The 24,720-nt window shown below is 35.8% G+C and overlaps 2 protein-coding genes across 6 annotated transcripts in view; both read right to left on the reverse strand.

The window, feature by feature from the left end:
• Positions 1-3,067: 3,067 nt before the first annotated feature.
• On the reverse strand, positions 3,068-3,805 carry LOC141820145 (agamous-like MADS-box protein AGL61). The gene has a single exon (XM_074707418.1). The coding sequence runs from the start codon at positions 3,803-3,805 to the stop codon at positions 3,068-3,070; it is 738 nt and encodes a 245-aa protein (XP_074563519.1).
• A 2,747-nt stretch (positions 3,806-6,552) lies between these two features.
• Positions 6,553-24,720, reverse strand: part of LOC141820244 (BEACH domain-containing protein B) — a 67,909-nt gene continuing 49,741 nt past the window's right edge. The window contains exons 24-43 of one of the 5 annotated variants that reach the window (XM_074707532.1): positions 24,440-24,643; positions 24,149-24,367; positions 23,880-24,056; positions 23,595-23,713; positions 21,378-21,836; positions 21,016-21,229; positions 19,680-19,901; positions 19,135-19,602; positions 18,729-19,058; positions 18,185-18,634; positions 18,064-18,110; positions 17,880-17,973; positions 17,518-17,724; positions 16,624-16,749; positions 16,169-16,540; positions 15,799-16,030; positions 14,296-15,061; positions 13,250-13,304; positions 7,198-7,278; positions 6,553-6,990 (exon numbers count right to left, since the gene is read on the reverse strand). In XM_074707532.1, coding sequence (XP_074563633.1) covers positions 14,358-15,061; positions 15,799-16,030; positions 16,169-16,540; positions 16,624-16,749; positions 17,518-17,724; positions 17,880-17,973; positions 18,064-18,110; positions 18,185-18,634; positions 18,729-19,058; positions 19,135-19,602; positions 19,680-19,901; positions 21,016-21,229; positions 21,378-21,836; positions 23,595-23,713; positions 23,880-24,056; positions 24,149-24,367; positions 24,440-24,643 — 4,644 coding nt within the window. In that variant the 3' untranslated portion in view covers positions 6,553-6,990; positions 7,198-7,278; positions 13,250-13,304; positions 14,296-14,357. Of the gene's footprint in view, positions 6,991-7,197; positions 7,279-13,249; positions 13,438-14,295; positions 15,062-15,798; positions 16,031-16,168; positions 16,541-16,623; positions 16,750-17,517; positions 17,725-17,879; positions 17,974-18,063; positions 18,111-18,184; positions 18,635-18,728; positions 19,059-19,134; positions 19,603-19,679; positions 19,902-21,015; positions 21,230-21,377; positions 21,837-23,594; positions 23,714-23,879; positions 24,057-24,148; positions 24,368-24,439; positions 24,644-24,720 lie in introns of all 5 variants that reach the window. The other 4 variants (XM_074707534.1, XM_074707530.1, XM_074707531.1 and 1 more) reach the window with 4 other exon arrangements.

A 24,720-nucleotide genomic window follows, 5' to 3' on the forward strand; every position in this document is an offset into this window, starting at 1 on the left:
TTTTGGTGCTCTTTATTGTCATTTCAACACCAACTCCAACCAAGAGACACCATTTCCTACACTAAAAAAAATATTCCTTAGAATATTCTATTTTTCCATCTTATAATATATATTAATTTTAACATATATACTAATTTGTTAAATATTTATAAACTTAGCAATATAATAAATATTTTACATATTACTTATTTAAGTTAATAACTAATATAAATTTATAATATATAAAATTTACAAAATTAATTCAATTAAATTAAATAATATTAATTTATAATATTTAAAAATATTTTCGTGCATGTGATATTTAATACATTAATTTATTCTACTTAATGCATTAATATTTATAGCATTTTTAGCATTTAAAAATATTTTTATATTAATTAATTAATTAATATTACACTTGCACCATTTTGGTGCAAGTGAACAGTGTAGCACCAAAATGGTGCTGCACTGTTCATGGACACCATTTTGGACACCATTTTGGTGTATTCATTGGAGAGAAATGGTGTCATTTTTACACCATTTTGGTGTAAAAGGGTACCCGTTGGAGATGGTCTTAACCTCCTTAATCACTCATTCATGAGCACTCTTTAGTGTTTCTTGAGCTCTAGATATGTTGTCCCCTGGGCAACGGTGCAATGGTAGGACATCCGGATTTTGACCCAGGGACCCGCGGTTCGATCTCCAACTACGGCGTATTTGTAAGAATTTTCTTCCAAATGGGGAACGCAATCAAAGGATGTAGCTGGGCATCTGGATTGGCCGCCGTATGTGCTTCCCGATTTACCCTCGTGGTCGGTGGGAAACTTCCGTGGGACCGAATCGGTCATCCCCAGGGATTGAGTCCATGAGACTGAATGAGATTTATCATTTTTTGAGCTCTAGATATGTCCACTCACTACTTTATACGTCGTTATATTTGACTTTTATATCAATATTCAAAAAATAAATAATCTAGAGTCTCCTATACATTGGAACATAAGTCATACTTTCCATCTAACTCCATATAAGTGATTTTATTTTTTAGTTGTGAATCTTCCCTTTAATCCTAGTCATATTATAAAATAATATTTCGACGGTATAAAGGCATACATGGTTGCATTTGTTTCTTCAATCTCAAAGAATCATATGTTTGGCTAAAATTGTCTCCTGGATTCAACTTTCCAACATTCTTATTGATTCATATTTATTTCCCTCTCGCTCCATTAGTAGATTACAAATTTAGTCATCTATTTTATTAACGATAAATCTCTTTTCTTAGGTTGTCACTCCCAAAAGATTTGTGACTTAAAATAGAAGAATGGATCTATTGGATCCATAGTCCAACTTACATATAGATGATTATTTATTATCTCCTTTTGGACTCCAGTCAAATCTTTCGGGGACCAAGTCAGGGCGTCATGATTCTCAATCAGGTAGTTAATTAGGAATTATCTCTGCTCTGGCTAGAGATCTTTAGAAATGTGAGTGGTCAGTTCAGGCAATAAGAAACCATTTTGACGATTTATTGATCTGTCATAAAAGAAGATTCGCCTTCACGCACTATACATATTTCCTCGCTATACCATCATAGTAGGCTTGATTTGCCATAGATCCCTTAGAATGATGTTTCATTGTAGTTCTTTTAATACTCCCTAACATAACTTATTGTATATCTTTCTATAAACGATGTTTTTGAATCCTTTATCACACGTTCTAAGAGCATCCACATTGCAGTGTTAATCGGCGTTATAACGCGATGAACGCGTTCAATGTTTTGATATGGGCACCACATGTTTTCTTTAATTTTTTCCCCACCACGTGTATTTTGTTTTTAATTTTTTAACGTTATAACGCGATATGCATTGCAGATGCTCTAACTCCTCTTCAGAGGCAGTGATGATGGCTGCCCTCCAGATGAGTTCGCTTCCGGAGTTCTATGGATCCAATCATGTTAGTCGAGGGTTGATGTTGCCAATGTGACCTCTCCGATGATTAAGTCAGTGCTAGGTCAGAAGAAAGAAATTTTGCATGCACAAGACAACATTAAGAGATTGAAAGAGGAAGACAGAAGAAATTAGCCTCCACAAGTGAAAAGAAATCATACCATCACTTATCTTCATGACACCTTATATAATCATGGGGGTGAAAGGTCCATGTAGATTGTCACACTACCCCTGAGTGGGTTATGTGGACGACCGCACGAGCAAGGCTCCTGCCCACTGACTAACCATATGAGCAAACTGTTGGGCCAAAGGGAACAATTATCCATTTATATTACTGGTGTTGTTTAGTTGTTAGCCTAACATTGCTCTTCTGATGGATAGCTTCGCTAAGATCAATCTTGCATCAAGGACTATCAAAGATTGATGTTCAAGAGAGCTCGCTTAACCCAACTCTCTCATCGTTCTAGAATCGTCATAATCGCTTGGGTAGAGAAGGTCGGGCTTGATGGGCCTTAATGGTTATGAAGAGCATTGACTGAACGTATCATATTTTGATAGGAAGATCCCGATCAGATTAATTGAGATTGCATCAATAAAATTAACGATAAGCGATAAATAAATAAATAAATATATTAAAATATCCTTGAATATTTATTTTTTTAAAAACTACTGTTTAAGTTTCATTACCATCAAAATTCAAAATGTGTTTAAAATTATTTTATTATCAAAATATCTTTTCTTCATGAATAAATGAGTAATTTAAATGATAATTTAGAAACATAAAATTGATAGTATTTTTAGAAGAAACAAATATTACCTTTTAGAAAAAAAAATATTACCTTTTAAAGAACATTTTTTTTTAAAAAAAAAATAAACTATAAGTTTATTTATAAATTATTTAAAAAAATAAAAAAATTAATAGTATGAGCCAAATAAATTCGTCAAAATCAAATAATACGTGAGACGTGAGCATGCATCAATCTTGGATTAAAATTAATTACTCAATAAACGCGATACAACCTGGTTTGCTTTTATTGAAATTAGCATTAACTGCCGGTTTGGTCTAAATAATTAAACCACGCAACAATTAATTATTAACAAGCACTAAGATGTTATTAATTGACTATGGTTAATTAAATAATTAACTAGAAGATCCCGTAGCCATAACCAAAGCCAGTCGGAGCCTGACCTTGCGCATGAATCGCCTGCATATTAATATTATTGCCCCCCTGCGGCGGCGGCGCCGCCGCAGCAATGAATCCTCCTCCAAGATATGCTCCGCCGCCGCCGCCGACACTGCCAACTTCGCCAGCCACCGTTAGGCTCCTCGTCTGAGCCTCGATCACCAGCTGGTCCACCCTCCTCGCTGCGTCCCAGCGCAGCCTCTCGAGCGCCGCCTGCAGCCTCTCCAACTCCGCCATGCCCAGCTCCTCCACGCTGGACTGCATGAGCCCGGCGAAGTCACCCCTTTGCGCCCGAAGCGCGGCCTCCAGCGCCTCCTTCCTCCGCCGCTCTCCCTCCAGCCGCTCAGCCAGCTCCGCGTACTGCCGGTCGAGCTCGGGGACCAGCGAGGCGGCGGCGGTCATCGCTCGGGGGTCGTGGAACGAGGGAGGAGGAGGAGTAGGGTGGCCGGACGGGGAGAGGAAGCGGTCGAGCACAGAGTCGACCGAGGGGTGTCCGAAGGAGAAGGGCTTGCCGGCGGGGGAGAAGACGACGACGGCGAGGTGAGCCCCGCAGAGGACGGAGAGCTCGTTGGCCTTCTTGAAGAGTCCGGCGCGGCGCTTGGAGAAGCACACTTGACGAGCCTCCTCGCTCTCGATTCGCTTGATCTCGATCTTTTGCCGGCCTAAGCTCGTCTTCTTCTTCTTAATCGGCATCATCATCGTCGAAGAATCTGAAAAGAAAAGAGAGTGAGATCGATAGATTAACACTAATGATGATTTGATGAATGAATATATATATATAATTACAATCTCGTTACCAATCATATATACATATTGATTTGATTGCAATAAATTAAGGATGAAATTAAAAATACCAATAAAGTAATTATTGTTGATTGACATTAGATTTTCCATATTTCTTTTTCCATTTATAACAAAAGTCAAATTGATATATTTTGTTTACATGTATATACGATCACATAAAACATTTAAAAATTCAGTCTAATTTATTCGAGAAGTTTAAAATTTTAAAATATATCAATTATTTTAATTAAATCGATTCAGTTTTTATTATGAATTTTAAAAATCAATTCAATTAATTTTTATTGAATAATAAAAAATATTAAGATTTTTAAATTTTTTATTAAACTGATTAAATTTTTATCAAAAACTTTAATATTTTTATGTTAAAAAAAATCATTACTTTGATCGATAACGACAATTGAAAGAATGTTTTAATTAGCACACTAACAATCAAATTCAATGTCCAACACCTTCAGTTGCATTCGTACAAAGTTTTATCAATTGATTTCAATTTAAATAATAACGACAACACAGAATAACTGATCACAATCCTGATGGAATACCTAATTAAACTTATCTTGTCGTTAAACTCATAAAATTTTTTTTGATAATCTTCATTTCTTGAGTATGAAACATGCCAAAAGATTTGGCTTATAGCAGAACACTGATGGCAAGCTGCTGCTTTCCAATTTGATCTCATCTCCATCGTTTCCCTCACCCTCAACATGATTCCTGCCGGCAGAAGCCAAAAGCGCAGACGACTTGCCTCTACTGTGTTTCGCTCCAGATTCTCTACTTGTTGTTGGACTCGTCGATCCAGCCATCTCGCTTTCATGAACCCGCTCCTGCTCCTCCATCCTGATGCGCTCGAGTGCCGCCGTGAAGGGGTCAAACTCCTTGTTGTTGTTCTTGGTAGTTCTTAACCCTGCTCGCCTCGCTGCAGAGCCTCCTCGCGATCTCGGCGGAGTGGGGCATGGGCTCTGAAGTCGAGGGGGAAGCTTCAGAGGCACAAGGCGCGACAGACCGCCGTCGCGCTGGTCCACGCTCGTCAGGAATTCGAACTCGATGAAGGATCCGGACGCACGCTTGAAATACGGCGAAAGATGATTAGGTGGACTAGGTAGCGTACGATGGCTCGTGGGGCTCGAGAGAGTAGAGAAACTGTCTTCCATGGCAGAATAATTCGATCTTGCTCCAACACACACACACATATATATATATATACACTTGCGAACTGTTTATATTCTGACAAATTTAGAGTTGCAGCAGCGGCGGCGGCGGCTGTTAGTTAAGGTTTCTTTGAACAGGTGAGTAGCATCCGGTTGGGTTTCGGCTGGCTGGCTGGCTGGCTACCTTCTTTTCTACGTTTTTACATGTGATCAGACAGTCTAAGGATCTACACTAGATTCTGATCGAGTGGCTATTCGCACTGACCAACTGCGACAGAGGCAGCGGCTTGCCTTGTTATTTTAAATTTGATTGATTATATAATATCTTTTTATGTGTGCTTTCTTTTACTGACTAATTTTTAGTTCTCATCCATTTGTTAGAATTGGATGACTAAGTCTTATGTAAAAATAATCCAAACAGCACCTAGAGGTTTGTGCTGACTAAGTCTTATGTAAAATTTTCCCCGCTAAGTATTGTTTCGGCGATATAACAATCCAAAAAAAAAAAAAGTGAAAGACTGATTTCTATAAAGAATATTATTTAGGGTTTATTTTTAAGCTCTGTTCCGATCATGAGTTGATATATAATCTACGTTCTTATCATTTATTGATTTTCTCATGTATGTTTTTAAACTTTTCTACGAGACAGTCTAGGATTTATTTATATTCTAAATATTTATCATTTAAAAATATAATATATATCACTGTTATGTCTATATTATTTAGAAACATTATTTTAGGATGATTTTCGTACTATTATAATGTGAACTAATATATGAATTTAGGATTCACTATTCATTGTTGTCTAGTTATAGGAAATACAATATATTTATAACTATTATAATGTACATCATTAAACATATAATAACGGATATATGAAGTTAATATTACCATCCAAAGATTTTTGAATTCTTTTTATTCATTATATTGACATTGTAATTACTCTATGATTCTCTAAAAAGAAAAAAAAATAGTCTCTACATATCTAATATCACAAAAAATTATTATTTTAAAATGATTTTTCAACATAGCACCACCATGGTGCTTGTTTCTTCAACGTAGCGCCGGCATGGTTTCTCCAACGCAACACCACCATGGCGCTAGTTTCTCTAACGTAGCACCAATTGGATGATGGTTTCTCCAAGCAACACTAATTGTGTTGGTTTCTCCAATGCAATACCACCATGGTGCTACTTTCTTTAACACAATATTATTGTGGCACTAGTTTCGTCAACACAGTACCACGGTGTTGTTGGCTTCTTCAACAATGTCAATAGTAGGTGTTTCTGTTTTGTTCGACGCAGTTCCACCATGGTGCAAATTTGAGCAAAACATCATCAGCACATGTATCAACTGACACAAAGAAAGGCCATTGGAGAGTTTCAAAAACCCCGTGACTAAAGAGAGAAGTGGCCAATTTTAGAGCCGGCGCAGGTCCTAGTGTCAAACACGACAATTACAAGAATAAACAAAGAGATGTAAAGCAAACATATCTAACTAGAAAACTGCATATATAAATAGATATCAGCCTACAACTGAATATTGATACAGCAGGATCTTTTAACCCAGTGTTCTCAGACATTGGTCGTACATTTACAATTTGCTTTAAGAGCAACCGTTGAACCAGGAAAACAGACATAAAACTAGATGTAAAGAAAATTAAATTAAACAGCTGCTGTACAAAGTATATGAGCAATCAACATCAGATGCATTATTCACGGATGAATTTCACATACCAACCATATCTTGCTTGATTATTTTGCATCTTTGTAACTTCATATTTTTTTTTCTTTTAAAAAATTGTAATCTTGACATTAAGTCGATCTCCAGTTGAAAATACTTGTAGCTATTATACACAGATGCCGATGATCAGAGTGGACTACGCCGTCATGAGTAGCATAAACCATTCTCATGTCAAATATAATTGTAATCCTGCAATGCATATTGCAAAACAACTTGTTCAATAACTCTTCAAACAAATCAAACAAAAATTAATGTTGGCAAAAATTAACGTCCACAATATCAAACCATAGTAAGTAGGTTAAAACAGACAATATCAAACTTGAAATGCCTAGTATAATTAGTTGGCAAAGATACCATTGATGAAAGAAGATGAACGTTTTTGGAACAGTGACAAACCTGTTCTATTTGCAATATGGAGTGCATTGATGTATAAATACATCGTCAAGCAAGACACTGTCTCTCCATAAAAACAAAAACCTTGAAAGAACCCATTAAAAAAGAAGTTAATACATTGATGTAGCACAACTTTTAGGGACTTTCTTATATCTAGCACATCGTTTCATTTATATCATAATCTAACACAGGGCACTACATTTTGTGCTAAAATCTAGCATTAACCAACTGATCATTCGGTTACCATTAAAAAGATGATATGGTATCCACGTGACATATTGACATCTGCATAATACATATTCGGAAGCCTATGTAAATTAACACTTCTTGCCACTCTAATTACATCTCTCTCTCTTCTCCCACTGCCACCATCGTCTGCCATGATCCCCATCTCCCCTTTGCTCACTGCCACCACCCTTAGCTCCTTCCTAATCATCTCTATCTTCCTATGACCCCCTTCACAGAGCAAGACAGAAGATGTAGATGAGGGCAAAGGTGGAGATGTGCATTGAACTGTACCCTGGTTATGATGATAGCTCAGATTGGGAAAGGTAGTGAAGGAACTAAGATAGCTGGGCAAAAGTGCTCACCACAGCACGGCCTCAACTTCAATCATGTTTAGATGCTTCACACTTTTCCCACAACCTTTTTACCCTTACGCTTTCTACAGCTCAGCCCCATTGCTGACACCTCTTCAACCATCTACAGCTTGCCCATCCTTCTCACTATGGCTCTCTTCCAAGAGCAAGCTAGAAGAAGCCAGTGGATGTGGCACAACAGATGTTTACCCTATAACAGTTACTGTGGCAAAGGCTAAGATTAGGAAAGGAGGGAGTAAGATGGCAAGGACAAAGTGCCACCACAGTGTCGCCTCAGCATCGTGCAACTCGAGCAAACCTGCTTGCAAGTACTCTGTGTTGGAAAGAGATGATAAGGTCACTGAAAATAAGGAATAAAATCATAATCCTTCAAATTAGTTATGATGTAAATTAGTTCTAATTCTTTGGCTTAATTATAGGGATATAGTTCTAATTCTTTGGCTTAATTATAGGGATATTTTCCTAAGTTAGACACAAGACAAAGATCATAGAGTTGTATATATATTTGTATCATTTTTCAATGAAATACACACAGATTTCTTTATAATTCTTTTCTGATTTCATGATAGCAGAGCAAGGTCCCGATCACATAAAGAGGTTGACCATGGATTCGTCAAAGTCCCTTGGAACCACTGTCGCAACTTCGGATACAAAGCGTTCTCTACAGGTTACTCAACACAAACTGAATTCGTCAAAGTCCCTTGGAACCATCGTCGCAACTTCGGATACAAATCATTCTCTACAGGTTACTCAACACAAACTGAATGGGTCAAATTTCAGAGAATGGTTTTAGTCCGTTCTTTTGGTGATTTGAGGAAAAGGAAAAGTGGGTATTTAACTAGTGAAACACCAATCCCAAATACCAGTGATGCAACATACAATGCATGGGAAGTCGAAAATTTCATTGTCATGGCTTGGTTGATTAATTCAATGGAGCCTTAAATTGGAAGGACTTATCTATTCTACAAAAATGCACAATTACCACAATTACCAAATGCACAATTACCAAATTGGAAGGACTTATCTATTCTACAAAAATGCACAATTACCAATCTTCTAAATCATTTCACCTGGTTCATAGTGATATTTAGGAGGCAACTAGGGTGGAAGATTTAACAGGCAAGAGATAGTACATCACATTCATAGATGACCATACTCATGCTTGTTGGGTCTATCTCCTCAAACATAAATCTGATGTTGAGTATGTGTTTTCATAATTTCATAAAATGATAGGGAATTTATTCCATTGTAACATCCACATACTCCGCACAGATAATGGAGGAGAATGCTTTACTCACAACCTTAGAGATTACCTTCTTTAAAATGGCATTTTCATCAAAGCTCATGTCAATCTACACCTTTATAGAATGGGATTGCAAAACAAAAAAATAGTCATCTATTAACAGTGGCAAGATCTCTCATACTCACTAACTCGGTCCCTCATCACTTTTAGGGTGACTCCATCTTAACAACAGCCTACCTCATCAATAGGCTTCCATCAAAAGCCCTTAAATTCAACACACCAATCAATTGTCTCTAAAAATAATTCCCTCATATCCGTAATGTTAACTCTCCCACCAAAAGTATTTGGGTCTCTAGTGTTTGTGCATGACAATAGTCCTGCATATGGGAAATTTGACCCAAAAGCCCTCAAATGCATCTTCATTGGCTACTCACCCACTCAAAAAGGATACAACTGCCACGATTTTATCACAAGAAAATTCTGTGTCTTGTGATGTTATATTCTTGGAGGATGAGCCCTTCTATTCCAATGATTCTCTTCAAGGGGAGAATTCAAGGGAAGCTAATCATTGGGATCTTTCAATCTCTTTGGTTGTGTCACCCTTACTCATTAGGACTCCCCCACTTTCATCATCACATCATGTAATCATAAAAATTAATGTAATCATAAAAATTAGTCAAGGGGAGAACCTTTGCGGGCATTTATGTTTCAACTTGATCATGTGTAGATTCCTACAAATATATACGATGCCTTAAATAGTTCAAAGTGGAGGGCTGCTTTTTTGAAGAAATGAAACCGCTCAATGATAATGGCACATGGGAAATAGTAAATCTGCCCAAAGTAAAGAAGATAGTAGGTTGTAAATGGATTTTTTTTTCGATCAAAATAGGATTGGAAGGCAAGATAGAGAGACACAAAGCACATTTGGTGGCTCATGGGTATACATAAACATATGAGCTTGACTATGAGAAAGCATTTGCACCAATTGCAAAGCTAAATTCTATAAGGGTGATTTTGTCCATTGCAGCAAACTTAAACCGGGAATTGCATCAATTGGATGTTTCAAATGCATTTCTAATGGGACTCTTCATGAAGAAGTCCATATGAAGATATCCCTCGGGTTCAAGAACAGGGAAACATCAAGATCAATTTGCAAGTTGAAGTCCTCATACAACTAAAACAATCTCCTAGGGCATGGTTCACTTGATTCAACACTGTCATGAAAAGCTTTGGGTACACAAAAAGTCGAGTAGATCATTCTCTCTTTGTCAAACAGTCAAGAGATGGGGGAAAAAATCTATTTTGATTGTGTATGTTGATGAAATGGTGATCACGAGTGATGACAATGATGAGATTGCAAACCTCAAAGGATTGTTACAATCTGAATTCAAGGTAAAAGACCTTGGAAGACTTTGATATTTCCTTGGAACGAAAATATCTAGAAACAAAGGAAATATACCATCAATCTACTAAAAGAAACAAGAAAACTTGGTTGCCATCCAGAAAATACTCCAAAGGAAAAAAATGGAAGCAACAAAATACAAAAGATGATGCTCCAACTGATATAGAGAGGTATCAATGTCTTGATGGAAAACTAATCTATCACTTACTAGGCCTGATATTGTCTATAGTGTTAGTATAGTTAGTCAATTTATGCATGCCCCCACTGTGAGACATCAAATTGCAATGGATTAGATTCTTCGTTATTTGAAAGGGACTCGTGGGAAAGGTATACTGCTCAAGAAAAGTGATAATAGAACAGTTGAAGGATTTGCCGATGCTGATTGGGCCAGTTCACTTGAAGACAGCAAGTCTACTACTGGATATTGCATTAAAGTTTGGGGGAATGTTGTTACATGGCGGAGTAAGAAACATATAGTTGTTTCAAGGAGAAGTGTAGAGGAAGAATATCGAGCCATCACACAAGGGATGTGTGAATTAATTTGGATTGAACGACACATACATGTTCAATTTAAAGACATAATGAAGTTGTACAGCGATAGTAAGTCAGATATAACAGTGGTTCACAATCCTATTCAACATGATTGGATGAAGCATGTTCGTATTGACTAATAAAACAATAAATGAAAAGTACTGGAAAATTTACTTGACTCTTAATTGGAAGATTTACGACTCTTAACTGGAAGATTTACGTGGTTTGGAACCCTGACTCTTACTTTGTGGTCTATGGAGTTATAAGGTGAGTCAACCCTCGAAAAACCACTATCTTTCTCCTCGGAAATTCTAGAAGAGGAGAAACATTTTCACAAGGACTTTTTACAAGGATAAGAAAATTAAATGAGTAGGAGAGTTTGCAAGACTATAGAGATTGGAGGTATAAACCTTAAGCTCAAAAATAAAAAATACAAATAAAACAAAAACACAATAATTTAGTATAGGAGTTGATGTGAGAATTGTTGTGGTAGAGTTTTCATTCAAGCTTTGCCTCACATTTTATAACTCTCCAAATAACCATAGGTAAGCTTTGACAGTTATTATGTATTCAATCGACTGTTTTAAGCCATCAGTCTTACTAAGACTTAATATGTGTAGAAACAGTCTTACTCAAAATCTTTCCAGTCGGCCATTGTCTCAACATTGTCAATTGACTCGTTTAGATAAGCTTTCCGGCTCAAGTTTCGGGTTATCATGATATAATCACCTTTTTTTAACCTCATTAGTCGACTCATAATATTCTTAGTCGACTCCTTGCCATGACATTCGACTTCTCTAAATAAGATCTTGTTCAAAAATACAATATTTCAAATTTAAAATTAACTTAGTCGACGATATAGTATTTCTAATTTATAATTAAGTCAATTGACTAACTTAGCTTTAGTGAACACCAGTTGATTCCATTATGAACAAACAAAAATATTCTATTAGCGAGGATTAGAGCCTAAGTCGGTTGGTCAGTAGACTAACCAACTATCAATTGCTCTCACATTCAATCGACTCATCTTGGAATAAAACCTTCAATCCACTGAAACTTCAAGCATTGCACCAACAATGTAAATGTCAAGTACCTTGCACTTACACACTTGATACATATAATGAGTAACACCATAGTACTGTAATTTAACCCTTTGTCAAACACATCAAAACCAAATGGTCAGACTCAATCATTTAGGGCATAATTGCACCAATACTACTTCCATCCCTTTCATCCTTGATGTAAGCTTAGGGATAAATACACAAGATGGCCAACGGAGGATGATAGTAGATGACCATAGGGGAGCGCACAAACAACAACATGCATAGGGTAGATGGGCAGTGCAATAGAGGCAGGTTTGGAGTGGGAGAGGAAGGATAAGTGAAATTAAAGTTGGATATCCGTATAGGCATCCCAATGTGTTTTGCATATGTGTCAACATGTCCTGGTGTCATGTCATCTTTTTTATGAAGACCAAAAAACCACTTGATGGATGATACATTTTAACATGAAATGTGTATATTGTGATATATACAAAAATGAAAGGTTGTAATAATTTAAGAAAGTCGCTTGCTAGATAATGTATTAATCTTAGGAAAATAAAAATAAAATCTAGTACACGTATACCTTCATGCATGGCACTACACAGATAATCTATCCTATGCTTCCTCTAATTATCTTGTTGCGCCAACATATGACATGGCATGATTGACATGCATCAAGATGAATATAAATAATCTTTTTTTATAAATTTTTTTAGATTGTTTCTCTAAAAGTTTATGTCTAATTCCTATAGTTGTATTTTTATAAGTAAATAAGTTGTGGAAAAAGATTATAAGACTAAAACTTATATAAATTCATTTCCTCATATATCTACGTAGAAATATTTTTTAATTTAATTACTAATTGATATAATTTTATTAAAACTGAAAAATCAATTTAAGTGAAATTGGATTGAATGAGTAATCCTCATCCAAATTCACCTCAGCATACTTTAATACATGTTAAAACATATTGAGTGACACTATGACATGTACGATAAAAAATTAATATAATATACTAATTTTTTAATCTTTATTAAAGGAATACAAATGAAGGATTCATATAGCTGACCCCAACTAGTGGGATAAGACTTTGTTGTTGTTGTTATATTAAAGGAATGCAACTAATCTAAATTTATCTCAACATGCTCTAACACAAGTCAAAACATGCTAATTGTCAACATAACAAAAAAACTATACCATTCAAGCCATGGATGTAAACTGTGGAATAAAACGATACCTTAACTCATCCCCCTCATAGGTTATTTGCTTCTGTTCTTCTTTATCTCCTTTGACTTTCAAATTTCCACCAACACCATGCATAAACACAAGCACAATTTTGAAACTGTACCAATTCAATTAAATACTAAAACTGCAGCATGCCTCGAGATTTCAAATCTTATCTTCATATGTTTTTAGGATATCAAACTTCAAAAGGGAAAGGAAAAGATTAGCATGCTACTAAGCACGAGTTCACAAAATTCCATGTATAAATATGTACCTAAAACTGGTTTAGGGTACTACACTGATGTAGATGTTGCATTTATCAGAGAGAAATAACCAATCGAATCAATGTTGAGTGCTAGTAAAAGCACAAATGTTTAAACTCTAAAAAATTAGTGCAATTTCTGAAGACCAAATATTGCGAAAGGTTCTTAGTTAAATATATGGGACTCAAAACTTGGATGCGCTTTCCAAATTATTGATCTGCTCAACAGCTACATGCAAACTCTTTCAATTTTATGTTATTAGCCAAAACACTTCTTCAGTCATTAACCATTCTGTCTGAATTAATAGCAAAAAGATTGTCAACTAGAAATTCTGTAATTGTCATCTGCTAAGCAAGAGGATGTCTCTTGCTGTTTTCTCCGTTCTATGGATCCATAACAATTGCTAATAATCAGTTTGCTAAAATAATGTCCATGGAGTTATTCAGTAGCCATCAACTGTAGAAAAACAGCCCGGCAATCAATTTGTATTGTACTCTATCCACATTTGTGTAGTCTTGTCATACAAATTTGAAAGAGAAATTCATAAGAATGCTTCCTCCGTGCTTTAACAGGATAATTTTCTTTCTTAAAGGGAAATGAAGTAGGGACTGAACATCTGATACTCTAGTTGAAATTTTACTTGTTCACAAGAACACAAATTTCCAAAAAGATCATAAGTGTCAATACTATAGAATCTCTAAAAAAAGTTGCCAAACCCATAATAGAGTGACCATTAAAAATAAGAATAATCCAGAAAAGGAATTCTAAGAAAGAAACAATTCAGAGAAACTCATACCACCAATTGGATATATGAGAATCAATGATGATGAACTGCAACAGCATCTACCAATAATTAACTCATCCAGCTGCTGTATTTTTTGATTTATTGGTGCGCGAAAGGCCACTGCCTCTACGGGTAAGAGGATTTTCAATGGAATATACAAGTAGGCTACCATCTTTAGTTCCAGCTAAGAAGCATTCTTCAGGTGTCACAGCTAGGGATGTTATTATTTTCCCTATTCCTTCATATTTTCTGACAACATCAAGTGAATGCACAGAGCGCACAATTATCTGTCCTTGATCACCAGCACAAACAAGGAAGTCACCACAACTGCTAAGTTCAATGCAGTTGAGGCGTCCATTGGATTCAGAAGATGCAACATGTTTTCCATTGATAGAATACATGTGCAAACTCAAATCACTCTCAGCATAGATGACCAATCTTCCATGTGGTGATACAACTAACTTGGACAAAGGACTACCGGAAGGGTGCTGAATGGACTGCACATATCTTCCTTCCCTTAGTGTGTGAAAAATGCAAGTTCCATCTTTTGAACCACTGATGACAACATCAAGTTCAGCACTAATAAACAAGCATGTTATAATGTCATCGTGGCCACATAAAATATGAAAAGGGCTTTCAATGATGACATGATCTTTTCGAGGAAAATCAGTTTGCATAGCTCGAGATCTTCTCTCAGCATGCCTTCCACGATAAGCATGCCATACCATGACAGTTGTGTCATAACTTCCAGTTGCAAGTATACTTCCATCAGATGAAACTGCAACATGTAAAAGAGGTATATTAAGACCACAATTCAACACTAAGTAACTTGATGTATTAAATTGTGTCATACAATATAAGGATGAAAAAAAGAAACCACTTAGAAATTGTTATATGCAGCCTCCATCTTGTATAAACTTGAATATTTTGACTAAATTTTGTCAATTTAAAAATATCATATTAACAATTTTGAATCAATATCATCAAATAACAAAATTATTATACGATCATACCAATGTGCGAGATCCACTTTCCTGAGCAATTCTATTGCACTCATTAATAACAAGAAAATAAGGGAGGAAAGTTAAAATGGATGGACGTGAAAATTGTACTATTGCATGAGTCATTAAACCTTTCCATAGTATCGTACAGGGGAGTTGATAAAAGATGACACAATCCTAATTGCAAGTTAACATTCTAAGCTAATGCCCTGCAATCAAATTTGCAGCAGGAATGGAGTTAAATATAATCATATTAGTCAAAAAATTCTCCTACTAAACTGTGATGTCCTTTTGTGATCTCTACACAAAGCTTTGCAAATGAGAAACAAAAAAAGTGCCACTTCAAGCTCTAATAAACAGAAACGACAAGCACAATAACGTTTCAGTTGACCAGGAAAAATAGCAGCATCCTTTTTTTACTTTTAGCTACAGCAGTTGGCAGTCAAAAGAAATTGATTATAACACTAGCTATGGCACTCAAAAAGAAATTGATTATAACATGTGATTAAAGCACCTGCTATACAGCTGACCACGTCTTTGTGTTGCCTGATGCTCTGCACTATCCTTCCTTCATTTAGGGAGATCACCTGAAAGCTATTTTCCCAATTACCACATGAAATAAGGTAATTTTCATTAAGAACTTGCATGGTGGCCATGCATTGCCTGCCAAACTCAATGTTTTCAGCCAATGGAGTACAGAGCTTGCGAGGTGAAAACACATCAGGACCTATACCAAAAAAAGGTTCCTGTAGAAACAAGAATGCAAGTATAACTAATCAGCCAAGATGACACTCAACAAGCTAATAATCAAATGGTCCTTACAGATATCATTTATTATATTATTCAGCAAACTCAACTAGTTTTAATACATGTATAACAATAACCTGGGATCCAGAGAATGTGAAGTTCCCACCAGCTTGCAATTGTGTTGTTAACCACAGTTTTACTGACAGAGTGAGCCCTTGATTCACCAGTACAACATTAGAGTCTAATAAGCCAATAAATACAATGGCAGAAGAGGGACTGGTTGCACTAGAGACAATGGAAGTCAATGTGATTGATGCAGGAGCAAAATACAAGGGATGAGCAATAGGGATTGGTGGCCCTCTTCGCGGGTGTCTCTTTCTGAAAATCTGGATTGGTGTTTGGCCAAAGTTTGCAATCTGATCTTCTATTGCAGATTTTTGCAGCATATCATCCATGTTCTCCAAATCGACAGCACCTTCATAAGTTAAATAGTAAAATATGTTGGCTGCCTGTACTCCAGCATAGTTTCACAAAGTTATCTTCAGTAACATAAACATGAATATTACCAAATTAGATTCTAATTAAAGCATACCTCAACTGCAGGCTTTCCACGTTGTTTATAACCAAACACTAGATCGATCCAGTGATGAAGATTGGAACTCACGTATTCACTCTCCAAAGCTTCCCTATTTCTATATATGAACTCCTCTGATGAACCCTGTACAAGGAGTCACTGGTTGAAATAACTAAAACAAAAAAATACCTGTGAAACTAAATACATATATACCAACAGTACCAATGAAACATGTAATATGAAACTCTATTTACAAGATCAATAACAGCAAGAAAAAAATGAAAACATATTTGGCATTCTAAATTCCATCTCATTTGACCTCGATTGCTAAAATTGACCAACGGTAGAGATCAATGTTTTTCCACTCAATGAACCAAAAGTATTCATACTCACAGATGCCGAAAGTTTATTAGATCTAAACATAGACAGAAAGAAGAATTTCAACATTTATTTTGGCAAATCAAGAATGCATTTTAGAAGTAGCTGCACAACTTAGGCAGTTAGTTAACCATTTCAAAAGTTTTAGAGATTTAAAGGGAACACCTGGAAATATAGAGAACAGACACCTTATTTGGAGGTACAGAATAAATCCTCATAGACAAAAATGTAGTAAAAGAAATCAACAATTAATGTGAACAACAAATGTCAAGCATGTTATTCTATCCTTTTACGAATTACAAGGACCAAACTTCCTTTTAATTTCTAAAAAAACAAACCACAGTGAAGGAATTAGTCAAAGAGGAAAACAAGTTGTGATAGAAATTAGCACAAATCTAAAGAATGACTTCAAGAACTATGTAGGATTTAACATAAATTCCCTTTTCTTCCATTCATAGACTACATATATTTCATAGAGGAATCACATTAAGAAAACATGGTTAATCATATCCCATGCTCCATAAGAACTAATACCTTGGCCCATGGAGGGAGGACAACATCACCTAGAGGTTCACCATCTTGCTTAACACCTAAATGATAACGATTTGAATTGACAAGAAATTCAGGCATGTAAAAGAACTCAGGGATCAGCTCCTTGACGTCACTTGTATTAGATAGGCAATTCCGGTAAGTTCCATCTATGCATTGAAAAAGACGGTCTGCATGATCAAATTTTCCTCCCTATCAAAGAAAAATTAACAACAGCTACATAAAAACATGATAACAGATTAAATGAAATAAAATGCAGCTTAGCAGTAATTTTGCTTCAGTAAGGAGAAATAGAAGAACAAAATAAATTCAAAGAAAAAAGAACAAAAAAAAAAGGTATATGGTACCTGCAAATTTCGATGCAGAGCTGTAAAAGGTTCAAGCCTAAGTAAATAATAGAGCACAATGCCCATGCTAGAATAATGAGATCCATAGTAAAAACTGCAAAGAAAGAAACAGTGTCAGACATTACTGCATATGAATGTCTATCCAGACCAGAGAGTACCAAAACTTTGATAGCATAGCCACAACCTAGGAATATCAGGATCACTGAAACTGCGATATCTCTCCTCAAAAACCTGCATCAAGTTAATGCATTAGATGGTCAAGAACAACCAGCTAGTAGGTACTAATATTTAACAATGAGAATGACCTCAAAGCGTTTGGCGTCCAAGGCACCGACTGGTTTTGAAAGGTCTCTAAAAGTAGATGATTTGTTGAAATCTAGCTTTTCTGATGAATAATCAGCCAATACCCAAGGAAAGATAGGATATTGGGTCAAGTCATTATAAGAACGACCAGAAAGAGTATTGAGAGTCATTAAATATTCAAAGTTGCTAATCTCTCTTCTCCTCCATCTCTCCCTGGCATTTTCAGCCATCTCAAGCGCAATACGCCTGTCAATAAAAGTAATGTGTCCAGTTTTATCTCTGGAGCTCCCTTTGGGATACAATTCATTCCTAAGAGAGACTATTGTTGTTCCAAAATGTTTGGCATCCTTTTGAGACATAAAATTGAGAAAAACAGGTGCCTTGGAATCATTGAAGAATATTTCTAGTGCTGTATACTGTAATAGGTAGCGAGTCCAATGAACTGCTTTTATCTGCAAAAGCAAGGATCTATAATACTATGTTGAATAAAATACCTAAACATCAAAAATTAAATCCTTATAGAAGAAATTTTTATGAAGTACAGACCGTAGAAAGATTCCATCTCCTATGGAGTTTGATCTTGTTGCATTTATGTTGTGCAGAAACATCAAGATCTTCACCGTCAGTTGATCCTTTTCCACGGGTGCTATCAAATGTCGGCCCTTTATTTGATTTTGGCTTTGGTATACTTCCCAATGGTTCAGATTTTCTAGAATCTAAGTTCCCTGTATCATTGAAATTTCTGAAAACTGAAGATCCTCCTGTGCCTTCAACTAAGAATTCACCAGAAAAATGCAGCACATTCTGCATGATAGCTAAACGCCCAGCCAATTTTCGTTTTGGTGTAATAACCACAGCAAGTGTAGACAAGTGAACCTACAAAACAAGACCCGTGAACACCTAAAATGGATGTCTAAAGTGTAAGATCTAGCATCTCAAAAATTATACATACCTCAAAAGAATCATTATCTGTGGAACCAGAGGATGGTTCCTTTTCAGGAACACTGTCCACATCACCACTGTGGTCTTTGACAAATTCTGAACCTTGATTTTCCAAAAACATATGTGGGTCAGGTTCATTCATCATAGCCGAGTCATCATCCAAGGAATCCAGAGACTTCTCATCAGTAATTCCTCGTACACCCTTCAAAAGAAATTGTTTCATTTGTTCAGGAAAACTGGTCCTCATACCAGCAGAGGACTCACTTGTAAGTTGAGTGATTCCATTTGACATTTTAGTTGTTGGAGGGTGACAAAGACGCTCATCAAACTTATAATTTCGTTTAAGTTTGAGCCTGCGCCTCCAACTATCCTCTATCTTATCAAGTTTCCAATGAGTGGCAACAGAATTTGGAAAAGGAAGTGAAGACCATGGTCCTCTCTCATCAATTAAGGCACGAAAAATATGAAGCCATTTATCCTGAGAAAAGAAAAAAAATAGTGTTGTTGACTAATGATATATAGTATTGTTTTACTGGAATAGTGCAAAAAACCTACAGCAACAACTTGCTGCTCCTCCTCAAGCGCAAGCTGTAAAGTAGTTTTCCTGTTGTCATCTGAAGATAAAACTGCATTCGTATTACACTGAATATCATCTTCGAAGGCTTTCTGATGGCTTGCCTCTGTTAGCAAGTGCTCATCTAGCTTAGCACGAAGCTCCTGTAATTGTCTTAGGCGGTCACCATTGACAGATACTACAGATTTTGCCTCATCAACTGCCTGACCAAAGTAAAACACTTTGATTTTATTATATAGAAACCAAATTGATTAACTGCAATCTGCCACTATTGTCAGAGGAATAGATAAGTTAATTTATTGTCTATGATAAAACATGGGCACCATTTAACTTATCACCATTTGAGATTACGAACAATGCTTACAATTTAACTTATCACCATTTCACATGCTACTTGCCAATTTTCCTTACTGACCTTAGTTCCTTTAGGGCAACAAGAAGGTATCTAGCTTTTCAATGGGCTTACATCAAATTTTTACTAAGAAAATACAATGGGTTTACATCAATTTTTACTAAGAAAATACTTTGAGGACATCGGAGACGTTTAAGGATTTTAGGGATTTTCTATTATTTATTTTCTATCAATGTAGTTAGATTTTTATATGCCCTACGTGTTCAAATTTATTTTATTTCGAACTAATATTTTCTGTTAATCCTTATGGTTAATTATAAAAGTCAGAATTTTATTTACGGTTTCTTTCTATAATTTGGTTAAATTAATCCTTAAAATTTTTTACAAATATTCAATTTGAAATTCATAAATGTGGTTCTTTTGTGGCATACTTGATTTCAACTTAGCAAATGTCAAGGAAATTGCTGTGAGGCTATAATGGGTGTCCGGTGTCATACCATGTCTAAGGCCAGGGAGATACATGCACCAAAATTGAACAACCATTGAGAATCCCTCCTCCACCCCCTCTCTCCCTATACAACTGCTAAACTTAACAACAAAACAATTAATATGAGACAAAAGCCATTATTTCTAACAACCAGTGACAAGGGATGCTGATTTGATAAGTTGGCCGTGCTCAGTATTTTTAGGCGTTTAGAAGAACAATCAGTAGCAGTTTATGGCTGGATAAGTTTGGCATGCCACTACAAAGTTCGTGAATGCATTTTATCACAAGAAACTTTTGAAAAAAAAAATCCAGAAATAAGTTTTAAAATATATCATAACTTACTCAAATGAAAATCTTCCAAGTAAAAAATTTCTAGTGTTATTTAAGTAATCGTGCAATTCAGAAGTTAGAAAATCTAGCTTATAACAATTGATGAAACTTAATTAAATAGCTAAAGAAAGAAGAATCAGTGACAAACCACAGAGAGAACTCGATCCCTTTGCACTAGACTAAGAATGAATCCAGCTTCCTTTGAGCTACTGCTGACTTCCACTGGATCCTCCCTGCCCAGGATAGTAGTTGCAAGCATGAACTTTCCAAAGCTAACAATTTCTAGAATTAAGTGTGTTATGACATGAAATCTTGCTCCCTCGTCCAGCATATCATACTTTGATCTGACTGTAACCAAAGACCTGTTTGCAGCAAAGTTAGGAGGGCACACCTATGCATATTTGCATACAAGTTATCTGAATTAAAGCCACAGGTGTCAATAAAATATCACATGCATATTTACATACAACTGCTATGAAGTAAAGGCCATAAGTGTCCATAAAATATTACCAAATAAAAAAATGGAGACGATTCTTGCTCTGATCATCATCAGCAGAAAGAAGAAATGGGAGCAGAGAAATGAACTGCTGAACACATCTGGAGGCACTTTCCAGACCAGCTTTACAGAGATAAAGGATCACAAGATGAAAGATAATTCTTGGGCATTTTTCTCCCCTTAAAAGCATTGCTTTATCAATATATTTGTTTGCCTTTCCACCTAAGGCATTGCTAATACCACCAGAAACAACTACAGCGGCCATTTCTGCAGCAGGAATGTTCAAGGACTCTACCAATCCACGTGCTCTTTGGCCAAAAGATGGGCCACCTGCTGTTGAGACTTTGAGTGATATTTTAGCCCATTTTCCATGCAATGCACAAATAAGAACCCACGTTTTGTCATATAAATCCCACCAACATTCTTCTGTCTCATTGTCTTCCACAGAAATGTACTTAAAATACCATGGAATTCTGAATATTCCAAACAATTAGGCAATTAGATAAAAGGTCCTAGGAGGTAGAATAAAGCAAATAAGAAAGCTAGACAGCCAGCGTTCTCATTTCTAATTTGCTAAACATCACACTAAATCCGGAAAGGAAATGGAGGAAAATTAAATGACTTGTATTAATGATGAGAAAGAAAATGATAACTATGAACACCACCAATTACCAGGGTAAAATAACAGCCCATGCATAGTCAGGACTCAGTAGAACATGTGCAAAAGCCAACAATGTACCACGTTCAAATAAATTATAGAGAAGCATTAAATTATCATGATAAAGAAGAGTATGGACGAACTTCTTATATGCAATAGTCAATCATATACAGTGAACAAGACTAAAATCCTGCTCCAGTCCCTAGTAATTCATCCAACTGTATGGTCAAACAATTTAATTCTAACGAATGCTGGAAAGTTAAATGAGTGATGCTTGATCCTGCGGTGAATGTCAAATTGTGACAAGGCTGAGCAATTTAAGAGGGTAATGAAAATCAAGATGGGATTAACGGGAAGGGAAGGTTTGTCATTATTACAAAATCATTAAAATTTGACCAAATTTTAAGTGGATTTGATCCATTGTCACTCTTGACTAAATTTGAATGGATTCCATTAGTTTTCTAACAAATCTAACTATTTCTATCTAATTTCTTCAAACCTCTATTTTTTTTATCGTGAGATGTCATAATTCTTTTTTGAACTTGTTAATGATCGCAAGATGTCACAGCTCTTTTTCAAACTTCTCAATCTTTGTGTGATTTTGATTTCTTGGATCAAACATTGTCATCACTGATTCAATTCAAACAATCGATACAGGTCTCGATTGGTTTTGCCAATTATGAACAACATTCTAGCAGATCAACATGGTTTGGACTTTGACTATTTGCCCCTCCCTTTTATTCCCCTCATATTTGATTATGCGTTTTGCTAACTTTCAAAATTCAACATAATAATTCTAAATCAAGGTTTAAAATATCTAGCCATGCCAAAGTTTCGGTCCTAGACCGAAACAATACGGTTTCAATACCGTATCATATCATATCAGTATAGTTTCAATATTTTTAAAATATAAAATATATTAACTAAAATAAAAAATTTAATCTAAATATTTAAAAATAAAATATTTTTTTAAAAAAATAATAGGATAATTTTATGAGACTTTAATTAAGCCTATTTAAAGTATCCCTTTTCTGCAAAAGGTGGAATTCGCCACCCCAGCGGTCCCACACGGTCGGCCCCACGACCATCTGTGAGGGGGTAAATCGAGAAACTACAGTTGGTCACAACAGAGAAGGGTATTGCTCGGCTTCGCCGAGATTCTATTTAAATTATCCCGAACTATAGCTAAAAGTTGATTATAAAACCTATGTTTTAAAAAAAAACCAATGTCGCGACCACGACTGGGCATGCACGACCTAGGGCGCGGCATGCACAACCTGGGGCGCGCCAAAACCATGCAACGCCTCCGAACAATATCCCGGCCGAAACACTAATGCTAGGGCCGGTCTATTGGTGAAATGAAAATTTTCGTCGATATCAAGCAAAACGGCTCGAGATTTCAATCCTTGATCAGAATATTAAATCATATTGTTCAAACCCAATTGCTATGTCCATATTGTTGGATTCAACAAAATCTAGTATGACTCCTTTATTGGTTGATTGTTCCTATTTCCATAGTGGCTAAAAGAACTTCGAGAATCAAACTAAATTTGTGGTTAGTGTTCAGTCTTACTTTGTAAGTTGATTGCCTTCAAGATTCAGCATCTCTGTAACTGCTAGGCTGATATCCTTCTGGTTCTCTGTTTCCAAGTTATCAGAAGAGAAATTTGAACAAATACCGAGAATAGGAAACTGCAAAAAGAAAAGCAAGCATGGGTGATGGGATGAGAATAAGGAGATTATGCTAAATTCGGTGGAACTTCACAAAATGTGCATAGGTATTTGCATATAGTGAGATTAAGAACATATAACTACGGAAACTTCACAGATTAAAAAAGAAGTGAATTAGGTTGACTACCAGAACATTGTTCCCACTTTCAATGATCACCAAATCATTGATAAGTTTTAAAAGATACAGTGTATTATCTCGACATGGTTGTGACATAAAAATGTTGTCCTCGGAGGATATTTCAAGGAGACTTCCAATTAAATCTTCAAATATACCACGAAGGAATCGTGCATGGGTTCTATTTTCCTGGAATTCAAAAAACTCTTAAAGCAAATTTATGATTAAAAATGCAGTGAATGGAAATTTTTTTCAATTTAATGCTTAGATAAAGATAGTACCTTCTCAAAGTTAAGCAAAAGGAAATTTACTGTCTCTTCGAGTTGCTGCCAACCACCTTTTACTGAATATAAATAGTGAGAAAGAACAATACAATACATATTTTTTATAAGAATTAACTCATCCACGTTCAAACCATCAGCTATTTCATTTGACTCTGTCTCATACTTTAGCACATCAAGCCGGACAGAAGTCTCTAGCCATGAAGTCCAACCATATTCCTGTAAAATTTAAAATTTTTCACTGAAAATGAATTTCAAGATGGAAAACCAAAGAAAATATTCGAGTTTTACCATTAGATCTTCAATGTTTGAAGGATTTGAATCGAGTAGATTGAGAAGATCTTTCAAAATTTTCATCCGTGTTGAAGATTCCTTGCAAGTATCCAAAAACTTAAAAATGCAAATTAAAATCTGAGGAAGGAGAAAATGAGAAGAAAAGCCCATAGAAGATTTCTTATTTCTCTGTACATCAGGATGTCCACGTTTCTGCAATACCTGAAAAAACACATTGCATGGAAGAAACATCAAAAATCAGAAACTAACATTTGTTCTTGAATTGGTATAATCAACTT

Source organism: Curcuma longa, unplaced genomic scaffold, assembly GCF_044706935.1.
Source record: "Curcuma longa cultivar G26 ecotype Majalengka, Jawa Barat unplaced genomic scaffold, ITB_CL_G26_1.1 utg2798_np1212_758248_RagTag, whole genome shotgun sequence".
NCBI lineage: Eukaryota > Viridiplantae > Streptophyta > Magnoliopsida > Zingiberales > Zingiberaceae > Curcuma > Curcuma longa.

Excerpts from the sequence above, each read along its gene's own strand:
- LOC141820145 (XM_074707418.1), bottom strand. The coding sequence starts at position 3,805 with ATGATGATGCCGATTAAGAAGAAGAAGACGAGCTTAGGCCGGCAAAAG.